This window comes from Athene cunicularia (genome assembly GCF_003259725.1).
Source record: "Athene cunicularia isolate RWA chromosome 1 unlocalized genomic scaffold, athCun1 chr1_part2, whole genome shotgun sequence".
Classification (NCBI taxonomy): domain Eukaryota; kingdom Metazoa; phylum Chordata; class Aves; order Strigiformes; family Strigidae; genus Athene; species Athene cunicularia.
The window spans coordinates 13,664,742-13,681,088 of NW_020799092.1; the positions used below are offsets into that span (position 1 = coordinate 13,664,742).

The 16,347-nt window shown below is 41.0% G+C and overlaps 1 protein-coding gene across 1 annotated transcript in view; it reads right to left on the reverse strand.

The window, feature by feature from the left end:
* TMTC1 (transmembrane and tetratricopeptide repeat containing 1) overlaps positions 1-16,347 on the reverse strand; it is a 129,101-nt gene that overhangs the window by 8,603 nt on the left and 104,151 nt on the right. The window contains exons 11-12 of the mRNA XM_026868216.1: positions 11,732-11,875; positions 4,241-4,349 (exon numbers count right to left, since the gene is read on the reverse strand). Of these exons, the coding sequence (XP_026724017.1) occupies positions 4,241-4,349; positions 11,732-11,875 (253 nt within the window). The remainder of the gene's footprint in view (positions 1-4,240; positions 4,350-11,731; positions 11,876-16,347) is intronic.

Consider the following 16,347-nt stretch of genomic DNA (forward strand, 5'->3'; position numbering starts at 1 on the left):
TCAGAGCTTTGCTGTTGGGTGTATTTATGGAAGGAGGCTGTGAACAGCAGAGACAAGCACAGTGCAGAGGGGTGTCAGGCAAGCCTCCAGCACCAAACACCTTTTTTTCAATTTTTCCCCTTCCATGGAGTGGCACAGCCCTACAGCAACAAACTCCACAGCCTCTTGATGATGCTCCCAAGTGAAATCAGCCATCCAGGTCTCTGCTGAGGAAGGCCTGGAGCCACCAAGGCAGATCTTAGGAGCTGAATCCACATTGAAGTAAGAGGTCAGTCCATCCCCAGCTATGGACTTTCCTCTCCTCAAGCACCAGAGCCTCCGGGGCTTTCTCTGGGTTTAAATGGAGTACCTGACAGCAGCTTTTGCTCTGTAGCTGCTTAAATGTGTGGACTCCTTTCTCACCTCCTATTTCAGAACAGGAGAGCTGGGATTAATCGCATTGGAAGAGTATGACTTGATGAAAGCACATAGTTTGCCATGGTTAAGTGCTTTCACATTTACATGATAAAGGTCAGCCAGCAGAAAAGATAGGGTGTGATAAAACATAGAAACACATTTTTAAAAAGTGCTTAAGCTTGGACATTTTTGATATATTTATGTGAATCTGACATCATTATCCTGCAGGGTCAGGAAAAGGGTGGCAATTGTCAGAATTGACTAAAATGAAGAGCAATTTTTTTGAAAAAGCATCTGTGTCACCAAGACATTAACAGCATATTTTCAAAGATTTTTATATTAGTTTCTTTTCCTCTGATTTTAATTTTCATCCAAGGAATGTGTCAGTGTGTGCATGTATGTCAGTTTTCTTCACTTTATTTACTGATAATAAACCAATCTTTAAAGCATAGAGAGGCTCTGTTAAAACTGGGTTAGCAGTGTCCGATGTCAAAACATTCATACTCACCAATACTGAGCACGTCTAGCATTTTTATCATTGTTGCATTGCTTTTCTGGCACCTAACATCCTGACCCTGCATGCCTCAGGCTCAGTGCAGAGTCTGGGATGATTTCTCTAACAAACCGTTTGCATTAAGTGCAGTCAAAAATTGGGAAGTGTGGGACCAGCTTTTTGTGCCAGTGCTTTCTCCCTCACAGGCTCTCCTATTCTTGGGAGAAATGCTGTAAATTCATCAAGGCTTTATTCTCATTAACACTTAATAATGCCACTCCCAGACCTTCATGGAACATTCATCAGCCTCACAAAATTCAAAAGATTGTCTTAAAAAACATATGAGATTTTTATGATGTTAAAAAAAAATATGCATGTGAGGATCTCTCAGTTGAACTCCAGGGGTTTTAAGTCTGTTTTTTTATGGCTCAGTTTTTCAGTCTGGTTATGCCTGAGTAGGCTCTCCTCTGCAGCTAAGTGGGTTAAAAAGTTTCTTTTTCTTAGTGTAGGCAGATATTATTATACACACATACAAAAAAAAATCACTTGAATCTAGAAACTAGGGCCTGAAAAGAGCCACCAAGTAGCATGACATGGCTGATGAAACTGCAAGAGCTGGGAAGAAGGTGCTGTTCAAGTGCATCAGAGTAAATCCTGGGGAACCAGCATTAAGAAGTGTTGTGAAAACGGTGAACAAAAAAGTTCGATTTCTGATATTAACACCACTGCAGTGACCATGGAAAACGCAGAAAACAATACATTGTGACCGAGTTATGGTACTAAGCAGAAAGAGCATTAAGAAGGGCAAGCATTTATAAAAGGCACAAAGAAGACAAACTGTTTTAAACAATGTAGTGGTGTTTTTTTCCACATCAGCTCTGGCTTCAGAATAGCTATCAAGGAGAAAAAAGGGTAATTACCTTAAGTGATTACAGGCTGATTCCCTGGCATGTGAGACATTTGTATTAGGAGTATACAGCTGTAGGAGGAAAGGACCCACAAGCCCTATTATGGATTCACTGCTTTTAAGATAGGGGGGAAAACACTGTGCAGGACCAATCAAGGCAATCCTGGAACTATTTCACTGAGCCATGTCTACCCATTTCCCCACTTCTCAGCCTTAGTGCAAAGGTAGAGGAGCAGCAGTTTGCCATGGGCACAGTCACTTCAGACCCCTTCTAATCACATTGCAGAGAGAAGGAACGGGTGTGTTCTCCCTTCCCCAAAGCTCCTCAGTGATGCTGACCATGCAGCCTACTGCATACTGCCTGGCATCACAGGTACCCCCCTGCAGCTGTGAGAGAGGCTCTGGGCCACAGGTAAACAGAAAATCAGGTTTGTAACTTTTAGCCAGCTTGAACACTATTGCTTGGACAAAGAGGAAAACTCAAAACTGAAAAACTGGGTCCCATCATCATCCTTTGGGCTGAAGATGCCACAACTTCTGCCTGTACCCCTCCAGGAAGCAGACAGCATTAGGGTGTGATTCTGCAGCCCACAGGCAGCAGCATGTGTATTTGTAGGACAGTCCCTATGGCGGTCAATAAGATGGGTGTGCAAGGCAGGAGCTGCACCATCAGGTAGTCATCTGCTGTGGATGAACACGAGAAAGTGTTAAAAGCCTGCAGGAAATCGCTGTTTTCTGAGGAAATTGTACTAACTATCTTTTTTTCCCTACCACTTACTCAAGTCACAAGAGGATGAACAATCTATACATAAGAGTAGATGAATTATTGCTGGACTTGCTAATGGCATTTGCTTTGGGCAAAAGGCCTCAGGACTCTAATGGTTTTACTCCTCTGTTCACCTTACAATTGATGGTTCTAATTAACAATTTCAATTAATATTAAAACCAGATATTACCGCAGAGGACTCATTTCCTGTACTTGCATGACACTCTTCACTGACAGGCCTATTCAAAACACAGAAACACAGTTCCCATTCAAAGAGGCTCTTCTTTCACTTCATACGCTATATTTCTAGGTCCCTGCAGCTGATATTGCTAATATTCAAATATTTGAAAGTCACTTAAAAGGGAAAATAAAATAGCACATCTTTCAGTAATCCACAAAGACGAGTTTTGCAGAGTGCCTCTATCATTAAAGAAACCTAAAACAGAACAAGATTTCTGCTTATAGTTTTGCTGAAATTTATCCACTTCATTTATCCAGAAAGAGTTCACTAACCAGATTAATGGAAACAGTGAAAAATGATACTCATTTGCTTTGTCTGTATTTGTATTTCGCAATCTTTAAGAAAGCTTTAGTACCCCGTGCTATGGAACAGTTAGATCTGAAAGTTGGGGGAGAAAAAAAATCAGTTTCCAAGAAGTTTGTGGAGGTGTGCTGAAGCTGTGCAGTTACAAGGACATGGTCACTCACTGCCATAGCCCCAGTCTGGTTGTGGCCGCAGTCTGTGGGAGCAATGGCTGAAGCACAGCATCCCTCTGCTGCTGCAGGCATGGAGAAAAACCAGCAGGGCTTGGTGGTCTCAACGGGGGCACCCCATGCTTCTTCTGAACTCAAGCATTTTGTGCCTCAATTTCCCTTTTCCTCCACGGGGACAATATTTCACCTCACAGGGACCTTGTAGAAATAAATTACCTAACTAGAGAGTAGAGAGAGCCCTGAGTAATGAGCATGGGGAACAAGCCCGAGAGGAAATGAGTAATCCTGCCTCCAGAGCGCAGGCTGGGCCATGCACAATAAATAAGGCCTGGGGGCACATATTGAACAATGAGGTTAAATAAAATATCGAACAGCTGCTCATTAAAAGCAACATAAAGCTAGTGAGTCTCTCCACTCCCTGTATGTGATCATCTACCACGATAAGTAAAGGCTGTATTCTGATGGCGTGCATGCAAGTGGCAGAATTTGGGCTGCAGAGGCCACCAGGTTTCTGACATTTTCTAGCTTCAGAGTGATTAATTATGAAATATCAAGGTTATCTATGTAGGCATGTGTGTCTGAGGGGGAAGTGCCCACCTATTCTGCTGTCACAACATTCAAGGTGCAATGGATTTCTTCACCATAGATGTGGGCAGCTGCAGAGAGGGTATTTACTCACAACTTCAACCACATCACGTGGGTTTAATTACTCAATGCGAATGAGTTGCCTCCCATCCTATAAAAGTAATCTCTAAAGCAGCCCGAGAGCTCTCTGCAGACAGCCGCAGACCCATGTCTGCCACTGCAGGTGTGCAAGGCAAGGGTGCTCGACTGGGATATGCAGGAGGTGCTGTGGCTGCAGTGGCAGTGCGCACACACACACATGCGCGCGCACACGCACACACACGCACGCGCGCGCACACACACACACAGAAGGCACGAGAGCTCAAGTGATGCCCATTACCTGTTCGGCTAGCAGCGAGGCCAGGCTTGAGTAAGCATCTGCAAACTCTGGGCCATACTTAATCGAGTCCCGCAGTAAGATTACAGCTTCTTCCTTCTTCCCTTGGGACCTTGCAGGACAGGGAAAGAGGGAAAAAAAGAAAGAAACGTTCCTGTAAGTACATGTTTAGGTCATCTCACTGATTAACTACTATAAAGAGACATGAAAGTCCCAGGCTTGACCTTTTCAGCAAAGACTAAATTATTCACTTGTGCCTCCTCTCCAGTGTGTGTGCCCAGCATCTCCTCGACCCATTGTTGTTTTCTTACGTTATTCTCAGGAGTTGGGAGGACATAGGCTTTAATGAATCTGCTGTTCGGTCTGTTATTCTGGTTACCATCATACTGAACACCACCCAATGATCTCAGTGAAGACAGAACACCCCCAAAACAGTGCATTCCTCAAGCCCACACACTGAAGAGCAGAAAGTATTTTATTTTGGCTATCAGACAAGCAGTACAGGCCACATGCTCTGTCTGTTGAGGCATAACTACTAGATTTTGTAAACTTCTCCAGTCCTACTGTACATCTCTCAATATTTCTCTTTATGGCAAATATATCAAATTCTGCCCCATTCATTCCATGAGGAGTTAAAGATACACAAAGGACAAGATAGCATGAAGTACTGTACAAGATCCCCCCAGCAATGTCTTTGGGAAGGGATGCTATCAGGGTAACACTGGGTTTGCAGTCAGCTGCTGGAGGTCTGGCCCCAGTCATGACACTGAGGTATTGACTGACCTGGGAACAGGACATTTGCTCTCACCAATCCTGCTCTCACATCAGTATGTTGGACATTTGCATTTCCTTAAAAAAACCCTGCAGAGTCTTTGCATGTTGCTAGACAAGTGCTCTTATAGATCCACATGACTTAGTTAAATTATTACTTTGAAATCAAAATATTGCAAAGTCAAATCTGCCTGGGATCTCTAAATAATTCCTTAGCAAGTTGATCATCAGGCTAGAGGATTCTATTCTTCAGATCCTAAGGATTATGGACAGAGATAGTTGAGGGATGGCTAATGCTGATGAGCTAGGGTTTTTTACAGCATTGCTCTGCATTTATTGCCATGGAAAACAGAGAATGTTTCCTTAACAAAAATCTAAGGATGTTTATTTATTTGAACTACAATTTCTCCAGTATCACTCTCTATTTTTTTCTTTGGAAAAATGAGAAGTTTTCCTGCACAAACATCTAAGGATGTTTAGCTGGAGTGGAACAACATTTTTCTTGTGTTGGGTACACAAAGAATATGAATAGCAGCGCTTACAAAAAGAAACAAAGGGCTCTGGGACACAGAAAATATGTGAACAACTTGCTGCTTTGGCCTTAGATTTCATCCGAGTGACATGGTCTAGTAACTAGATCTTGTTTATAAGGTGCAAATTTCAGCTGATAATATATGTGGCTTTGCAGATTTTTCCCCTTTCTAGTTGTGTAACTGGAAGAATATTTTGCTAGTGCATTAAGCTAAGTAAAACCAGTTGTGCAAGCCTTTTTCTTCTTCCAGTGGTGTTCCATATAAATTACACGAATGAAGCAAAAACAAATAAAGAACCACTTTTCTCCTACACTAATTAAAGACTAGCTAGCTTGTCAATTTATAAAACTTTTGGATCTCTTGGCTGGAGTTTCATGACAGATTTTTATAAATCAAAACCAGATGACTGTTTTATAAAGGTATTGATGTTTGGCAAAAAAATGTAGGAAATGCCAGCTACAGAAATAAAAGGATTAAGTGATCCACTCAGCAGTGGTAAAAGTTCCCGTTAACCACAAGCATGCACTCGGAACATGGGGCAGCCCTCTTAATTACTCTTTTTTTTTTTTTCAAAATAGATTTTTTTTTTTGTTTGATCCAAGAAAAACGTTTGTCTCCTGAAAGTGGGAATAGAGAGGGAAAGATTATGGCATCTTTTTATGTGACAGACTGAATTACATTTAAAAAAAAGCAGATCCAGTAGTTTCTCAGAGGGCTAAGGCCTGCAAGATACCAAGCGCTCTGGCCAAGCACTTAAATGCGTACTTAACTTTTATGTATGCAAGTTGAAAATTAATTACTGGCTGAAGTGCTTTCCTGGATCAAGGCCAATGCTTTGCAAGATCAAGGCCATCACTTATATAAATCTCATGCAATTTGGGAGAGCACAGAGCATTGGAAGAACACTCCAATGCACTAATTTACCATAAACTGGCGATCTGGAGCAGGAAAAGCTAGGTAATGTATACCTTTGCTACAACAGAGAAAGGAGCAAATTCAACTGACATAAGGAGTCTGTGATCACTTAATCCAATTTTTCCCCAAATTACCTTGCCTTACAATGCCCTCTCCTGACTCCCTCTGCCACGCGAGCCCCCAGCCTCCCCTCTACTATCAGCATGTCCAAGCCGAGAGTAAGGAACAGCTCTTTCCACCAGGAGCATCTCCTCCCTATTTTTGCAAGTGCCCTGCAGTTGGAGAAGCATCATCTTAAACCACACCATAGAGGTCTGGCAATGCACAGGGCTGTGTGTGGGCTGTTGGCACTGGTGTAAATTTCATTTGCAACAGAAAGAGTAACCTAGGAATTAGTGCTCTAGAGGACTTTTTAACTTTCAAGATTTGTTTTATTTTGTGAAGGTAGTTGGACTGCATTAAAGCCAGAAATGCAGAATTCAACAAGGGCTCCACAACTGTTCTGAACACCTCATCTTGGTTTCACACCATAATCCAAGGGGAGCTTGTAGTGTCTAACTCTGCCTGTCTGAAAGGAAGCCTCTAAGCCTTTTGACTCTGGTTTAAAACTGATTCAGATAATTTAGATGCACTCCTTTGCCATTCATCTACACTGTGTGGATGACACCAAAGCGGGGGAGCAGACAATACTCTGCAAGGCAGGGTTGCTTTTCAGAGGGACCAGGTCTGACAGGAACCTCATGAAGTTCAACAAAAGCAAATGTAAGTCTTGCACCTGGAGTGGAATAACCCTGTGTGTAAGCACAGATTGGGGGACAGCTGGGGTCCTGGTGAACAACAAGTTGACCATGGGCCAGCAATGTACCCTACATGGCGATAGAAGGCCAAGAGCGGGTCCTTCCTCTTTATATGATACTTGTGAGACCAAATATGGAGCAACTTCTGTCCACAGTTGGTCTCCCCAGTGCAAGAAAGGCATAGACTTACTGGAGGAAGCCCAACAGAGGGCAACTAAAGATGGTCAGGGCTAGGGTACCCACTGCATTGAGGAGAGGCTGAGCAAGCCATGTCTGTGCAGCCCAGAGAAGAGAGGGCACATTGGTGACTTCAGTGCTGGCTGCAACTACCTGGTCGCAGGACACAGAGAAGCCAGAGCTGAACAGAGGTACATGGTGACAGGACAAGAGGCAACAGATACAAGTAGGAACATGGGAAATTCTGATTAGATATAAGGAGAATAATTTTTCATCACAGGGTGGTCAAACACTGGAACAGGTTGCACAGAGAGATTGTGGCATCTTTGTCCTTGGAGGTGTGCAAGATTCAGCTGGACACAGCCATGAGTAACATGATCCAATTAGACTTTCTCTGAGCAGTAGGCTTGACCAAATGATCTCCAGAGGTCCATTCCAACCTAAGTTTTGTTTTAATCTACTGTAAATATCATACTGACAGAGATTGGTTTTTTTAATAAACAGGCCACAGTGTGTATGTGATACTGATGGATAACTATAGCACTTCATGCAATGCAGAGTATCCTAACCAGAGACCATCCAGAAAGTCAGATGCAGTATCACTTAACATTATCACTCAGTTTGCTTCTTTGAATGGAAAGGAGAAATGTTTTGCTCTCTAAAAGGTCTTAAATCTCAATAAACATAATATCTATCTGATGTTTTTAGCATCTTCAGACAGTTACACAAGCCTGTGTCACCACGTATAAATCCAGAAGACTGTATCAGAGAGGGCAGACAGTCCTTCGTCTGAATAGATGGGTTTGCTAAACTTGGACTAAATCATGGCAACATGTACAGAACACATGTTGTATTATTCTACATTCCGAAGAGAACCAGTCCTTTGAATAAACTCGAGATTTCAGCAGACGTTGTTTCTAGGCATTTCACTTTCCCCTTGAAAATGAAGCCGTAACACTCTCAAAGCATGTAAGAGTTATGAGGCTTTTCTTCATAAGAGATAGTGTACTGAATATTGGAGTGCTTTAGTTATGGATAGATTCAGTAAATAAGAAGTTCTCTCCCATTCTTCCTGCAACAGAAAGCCAAGATAAATATTTACTTCAAATGCTCATAATTTTTTATTTCTTGTCTCTTTACAGAGTATCCCACAGGCTATACATTTGTAAGGTATTCTGAATTATATTTATCTCAGTTTTTCAAGCTGTATCTCATCAAAGCTGAATCTATATAGAGAAGTTGAATATTTATATAATGGGAAACTTCAAAATAAAACACAAGAAAGCAGCATCAGGCTTCTCTGTGTCACTGATCACGGACCATGAAAACGGGGAAAGAGATTTCTCACTTTTAGGTCTATTTTAACTAAGAAATCTGTTGGCATTGTTTAATTATGTACACTCCAATATTTATATTAGGCAAGAAAATGATGACATACAACTTTATTTTAGGATATGTAAACAAAACCAGAGGCTTATTCAGCCATTACTCTGCAACGTTTCCTGAGAACATTAATCTTCTGGCGCATAGCTGTCTTCATTATGTGCAAACAAAAAATGGAAACACCCTTTTTCATCTAGGACTTCCGCAGAAAAAAACTTTAAAATTTCACCCTGTGGTCCTCAAACCAGATTTTTACTCAAGCTTAAATCACATGCAATGGATGCTTAAATAGAGAGCTTATTTACAGGGCATAATGAGAGGCAGATTCTCATATGGGAATAACAAACCCATCCTTCCAAAATCCTGCAGTTCCCCTTTCTCAGCACTCTAGAGGAGGTGAAACCTAATATCCACCATCAGATTTCTATGCTATGAGCAGGGGTGGGTATAAGGAACTGAGCAGAATTCAACTGGGAATTCCCCATGGCAGATGGTTTCGTTACGTGTCCCAGTACAAGTAGTGTTATTACTGGACATGTCTTAAGTGTTGCAGATCTGGCTTTTCCTGATCTGCAACATGAACTGAAGCCTCTGCAAAGAGGAGAGAAAATGCTTTTATGGCTTGACCATTTATCCTCTCTCTGTCCTATGTTTAAAAATCAAGACACTTCATAATGTCTCATAGCACAGCCAGAAAGAAGTATCTGCCTGTAATATTCTGCAGATTTTCATTTATTACCTAGATTATACTAGCATTTAGTGTCTGCAGAATATTGGTTGCCTTATATACATATATATGGAAGGACAATTTGGAGAACCAGGTAGAAAACATAAATAAAGACAAAGTCATAAGGGGGAGCTTGAAATCTCTGTCTTGCTCCCTCCTGGTCATCTCACAAGTCACCTCATGCTCCAGCATGGCTGATGATCTCTGCTAAACTGATGGATGATCCAGGAAAGGTGCTGGCAAAGGGCTTTGGGTTAGCATTTTAGGGGAGACATTCATATAGGGTCTGCTCATGCAGCATCTGCTTTACATATGTGCTAATCCCTCCACCATAAACTCTACCTATTTTTTAGCAGGTTTTTTTTAAAGCTGAATAGGGAGATGAGGACACTCAGTTTCCATCAGGATTAATACTATTGGTGTGTTCAGATGCACTAGATTGTTTTGGAAGACTAAAGGAAGTTTAGACAATGGGAGCAAATGGGTGTGGGAAAAGGGCGCTTTCTTTTAATGAGTTTAGCACAAGCACCACAACACCTTTAACATACCACAGTATATGGTACCACAGAAGGATGCAGAGCACATACAGTCCAACAGGACACACAATATCTTAACTATCACATTAGAAAAAACATGACATATTGCACAGAAAACACAGCAGTTCTAAGACATTTTTCTGCATGTCTCCTTTGTGCTTTGCTAGTGCAACAAATGCAGTTTTGATCCATTTGCTGGGTCATAAGAGCCCATCAACAGGCCAGATTTAAGCATTACTGACACGGGATGCTCTGATGCTGCTTCTGTCTTACGTCCTTTTGTATGAATATTTTATTATTTTTTTTTAAAAAAATCAAAGAGAATAATAACTAAGGCAAACATGATGGATTGAAAGGACAATATGTATTTTTAAACACCATTGCCACATAAGATTAATTTCAATCAACCAAATCTGATGAATAATACAAAGACCTTCCATCCCTCTTGCAATAAGACTGTCTTTACCATTTTCCTTTCTTGTGAGTATTTCCAGTAAAGCACTAGCCTACTTTCTATTTAAGAACCACTCATCTGCCATATTCTAACCTCGAACCATCAGATTTACTTGTAATATTATTCTGATAACTTCTCCAGTACCGAACAGATCATGAAGAACTTCAGCAAACCACTTAATATCTTTCATATAAATTCACACTCAAAGAAACATTTCAGAACCAGAAAGATCAAGTATGTTTTGATGAGACGGTGCCACTTTAAAGCCAGTTCAACACTAAAGCCCAGTCTGCTCTAAAAGATTTACCAGAGACCTATTACCAGTAAAATAGGTGCAGTTTATACCAACAAAGATGCACTTCCACTGCTGTAGTTCATGCAGTTCTGTTAGCAAGTCACACTACCCTCACAAAAACAAGGGGGTTTTTGCTGGTGCAAAATAGTAATGGAGGAAGAGCAATTTTAAAAAAATTCCACCCCTAGCAGACCTTATCACACTGGCAAAGCTTCTTGTACAGATTTAAGTTCAGTCTTTAAGATATGGTTAGTCAAATTAATTTGCATGATTATGATCATCTGTTATTCTCCTTGCTAAAGGCTGAGACTCTAAATAACAATGAGTGAAATTGTAAGATGATTAACTTGTTTTCTTGTTCAGCAGAGTATCATATAGGGCTGCTAGCCACCCTTCCCCTCAAATCCAGACCCACTTACTCTGCAATCAGATAAACCTTCTGCTGGTGTGAACATCTCAGACTTAGGTGTTTATGCCTAAACTAAGCATTGACCTTCCATACAACTAATGAGAATAAGTGGGAGCTTGCACAGAGGGATTTGTTGGATCTATGTTATTTATTAGATCTGCATCAGACACCTGTCTTTGAACAATATGGCTTGCTCCACTGAAAAGGCTTACATGTCTCCATGGAGATGGGAATCTCAGGTGATTAGTTGGGTTCAGGCACCTCATTTTTGACATCTGATTTGGAACAAGTGAATTCTGTCCAATTGTAAACAGCACCTGAAGAGAAGTGGCAGACAGCATAAAGATATCCAAACTAAGCCTCACAAAGTGCTGGCACTCTTGGCCGGCAATAAGAAATAATGCCATTCCTTCACCAGTTGGCAGAAAAAAACTATTTTGGTGATGTGTGTAGAGAGAATTTGAATTTCCTTGGTGCCAGTTTTGCACTCCACTTACTTGAGCAGGTTGCCGAGATTGAAGAGAGCTCGATTGTGCTGAGGGTTTAACTGAAGGGCCTGTCTGTAGTAGTCCTTTGCCTCCACCACGTCTTTGGTCAACGTACCCAAGTTGTTGAGAGCACTTGCGTGACGAGGGTACAGTCTAGGAAAAATGAAATATTAAGTTACAGACATCCATTAATTGACAAATAAAGCTGACATTGCTAATGCTGCCGCTACTGCTGTTCAGCACTCAGTAAAAGGAAGGATGTCAGCTAGGAAAAACGGGTTTCCCTTCATTTGCTGCAGGTCCTGATGGGATGCTGAGGAACCTTTATAAATCCCAAAGAGATTGCAAATCAGATCTTCTCCTACAGTTCCTGTATGCCTCCAGGGCAAAAGGGAACACTGAACAGCTCTGAAAGCCTATTTTACACTCCAAGCAACAGGTATTAAAGCAACTTGAATGGTTTTATTCAAAATGTTTTTCAAACAAGAACTGCTTTGTCAAAAATACGTTTCCAGTGGAAGTATGTTTTGACATATACAGAAACCAACAGAACACTGTTTAAATTGATCTATTTATTTGTTTTTTTAAAAATCAGTTTTCCACAATAAAGTGATAATAAAGTGCAAAAGGAAACTTGAAATCAGCTATTGAACAATGTTTTCAAGACCAAGCAAAATGATAAAAAAATCTGGAAACAGACTGCTTAACAGTATGAATACACTAAACTTCTAGTTGTAATTTTTTTACCACGTGGTTTGGTTCTCCTTTTAACTGATCTGTTGATCTTTACATCTACCCAATTCAGTTATAAGACTACATATTTGGCTCAGTGCACCTCTGTTAAAAATGTCCACAAATTAAGAAGAATGTCACGGTCCATTCAGCTGCTTAAATTCTTGAAGTTGTGCTCCTACATTAGTATTTTGGTTTGTAGGTCTTTCAGCAGAAAACTCCAGAGGTGAAAGTGATTCAGGGCAAGATTTAGCACCCCAGATCCTCTGTGTCATAGATAAGCGAAAATGAGGTTCATTATGATAAAGAAATACATCTATCACAGTAGCCCACAGAGGTCTCAGGCAAGCTGGAAGACCAGCTGTGCAAGAAGGTCTGATGCTTTGGTATGAAATGGTTCACAGGTGCTTGCCCACTGAACTCCAGAAGATCACTTCATTCATGATAGAGAGGAAGCAGGTTAAGATGGTCAAGCCTTCAGTTTGCAAAGATCTAGTTGCAAAACCTGCTGCCACTGCAGATTTTCTGTTTTGGATGAGGACAAGCCATCTGACATTTCTTTGCCTTAGGTCCCTGTTCACGGGAAAGTGATGTGGATGTGATGTGGATAATGACATTAAGACTAGTTGGTTATGATAGCCCAGGGTATAGCATGAGGAGGAGCGTTGAAAGAAAGAAGGGATTAAGACTCTATAATATAGTCTGACTCTAAAGTTCGCAACTGTTTTTAATCTAAGACTTCCCATGGTGGGGTTTTTTTGCCTGAAGTTTTTCATTATGTCAGTTCAGCCCTGGGATTTTCTGTGCTAAAGTACCATGAATAATTTGGCATTTTATACACTGCTGCAACATTTGTATCAGTCACATTTTTGCTCCACAGCACATAAGTGATTTTGGCAAGGTCCTACTTGGGGGTAAAGCTAGGAACTTCAGGAGAAATGGACATACACCAGTAACAAATCCAGGATGATTCCTACAACTAAGTAAGACAAGAGCCCCTTTTCCACCCAGCTCCAAGCCTAGCAGACAAGAACTGCAAAGCCACATATTGAGGAGAGATTGTCAAAGGATGCAGCTGCGTATGTTTTTTAAAACTTAACCTATTATAAAGACAAGAGATAAATGTAAGGACCACCACTCGTAGTAACTGACTGCAGATTCTGTCAACATCCCTCCCATACAGATAAGTCTCTTAGAGGTAACCACCTCTCCTGCCACAAGCTCTTAGGTGCATTGCCCAGTGTCGCCGTTCACCCATGCAACCTGCATTCGCTGCTCAAGTGATTTTTGAAGAGTTTTCTAATTGATCTTTTCACAGAGGAGCAAAGAGTAGGAAATTCACTGAGACTGCAGTTGGAATAGAAATAGTATCACTTTCCATCACTGACACTACCCAGTGAGCCTGGTGTATTTTGGGATGTGAGAGACTGCCTGTGCTTGGAGAAGAATCAGCAAAGGACAAGACGGTAATGAGGGTATAGTGTTAAGTCTTGCCCTTGGCCCTAAAATTCACTGGTCATCAAGGCTAAGCCTCCTCAGTTGAAGCAGGCTGGGAGAAATGCTTTCCACAGCAACAGCAGGGGAGCAATAGAAAGGACAAAGCTTGCTTGCTCTTCAGCACTTGGGACGCACCTTTGTGTGATACCTCGACCAGGATCTTGAATGAAGAATGTCCTACTTATCTTAGGGCAAATGACCTAGGGCTCAGAAATGTTTCCCACCTCTTCCACAGGATTTTGACATTGTTTTGGACCAACAAAATGGTCTGGGACTTACATTTTTGAGACTTTTTTTCCAGTTGGGTAGAATAAAAGCTGTGCATTACTTCTGTCAGTATTCACAAAACCAGCTCTAATATCTGACATGATGTCGCTTGAGTTATGAGTGGGCAAAAGTATTTCAGACAATTCTGGAGAAAGTCAGAAACAGATTAACATTTTAGAGCCCTAAACATGATGGGTTTGCTCTCTAACTTTCAGAAATTAATTCTGCTTTTGGCCTCTAGTGCTCCCATGACATTTTAGGCCCAGGAGAGAGAGGAATGAAAACTCAAGATTAAAAAAGAGAACTGATTTCACCTTTAAATTGCACAGTTCTGACCAGCAGTTCCATAAATACATTTCTGAGCTCAGTGCTAAAACCTCTCGACAGCAAATCACAGGATGCAAGCACGTCTCCCATGTATCCTGGGCTCTATTTCTTCTGTTTTACATTTATTCATTACATCTCATTGCCCTTTCCAAGAAATATAAATGAAAAACCAGAACCTCAGCTAGCACAAACTGTCAGGTTAAACCCACTTAGCATCTGGCCTGAAGAACTTCGACATTTGTAATTTTACATATCTGAACAAACTTAAAAGAAAAATCTGAGCACAGTGAAGTAAGGCAGTGGTGTTCCGTTTTGCTGTTAGGTTTCCGTTCTTTCCAGTTTTATTTGGAATATTACTTTATTACAGCAACAGAGCAAGAAGCCACTCAACTGAGTTCAGCAGAGCATAAACAAGCCCTAAGAGAGCATCACCCTTAGTAAAGTATTCAGAGCCAGAGCCTGAGCCCATGACCATCCATGCTGTTATACTCTTAACATGATGCCTAACAGTTTCCCACCACCCTTGAATAGTTCCCAGGAGTGGTCCTGGGCTGAGCCCAGACCAGGGTTTGGTCCCAAAAGCCAGCTTGGGCTCGGCCACTGTCTCCCAGAGGATGCAAACACTTACTGAACACTTGCCAGTCAATTTACGCCGTTTGGCCTCAGGGCTAGAGAACAGGGACCAGACATTTTTTTATTTACAAATATGGATGTGGACTAAAGGACAAATGGCCTTATTCAAACTACCCTCTGTTTATGCACACCCACTGCTGTTAGTAACAGCTTCCTGGGGATAAAACCAGAGTAGAACAAAGTCTTGTGGTTGGATTTAGAGGATAGCATAAAATTTGACCATAGGTGGTTTGCTTTTTGCTGTATGTAATGTATTGTTTTAATGAATGGAGGCCCATGTACATTTTTTTCCATTTTTATGTTATTGTGAGGTTTGTGCTGTTTTTCAAGACTTCTGAAATGGGCCCCAATGATTCCCGATGTCTACTTTGCTTATTTTGACTGTAAGCTCTCTGATGCAAAGATTGTCTCTTCCCCACATGTATTTTTTTTCTTGGAAGGCTCAGAAACACATTACCAGGACAAGAAGATCTCCAGTTAACCTGGAGTCCCTTCATGCCACAATAATGATAACACTCAGAAGCCAGACCTTGTTTTACAAATAGTCAGGACACTCTGAGACACAAGGAGTCAGTTGTTGAAACATCTACACCTTGTTTTGCAACTTCTCAGAAACAAAGCTTTCTGTCTGGACACACATGGAGCTGTATTTTCCTTGCCACCACCATTGATAATGGTAGCAGTCTGCAGGCAATATACTTCTTGCCATGCATTTGATGAGGTAGAAATTCCTCTAGGCTTCACCTAATCAAATGCAAGTGCTGCATTATTTATGAAAGAAAGCTGAATTTCATTAAACTTATTCTACAAGAAGCAGTTCATATGTAAAAAAAACAGTTTCTCCTTTCTTTTAGAAATCAGAATAATTTTCTTTTAAAACCTGCATTCACAGGTAATTACAATAAGTCTTGAAATGGCAAAATTACTTTAAAAAAAATAAACCAACCCATAAAAGTACATTTAAAATCAGACTGGGATTTCATTTCTAAAGGGAAGACAAGAGGGATGTTTCCCTATTGCAGAATGAATAATTCAAATGATTCCTCCAGTGCTGTATCTGCAATTGTCAGAATAAATTTAAGCAGCTTTCCCTTTAACTATTACAGGTATACACTGCACAAGAACTCCTGTTAGTAATTATCCCCGCTTCTTTTAGGCTTGCAAGATTC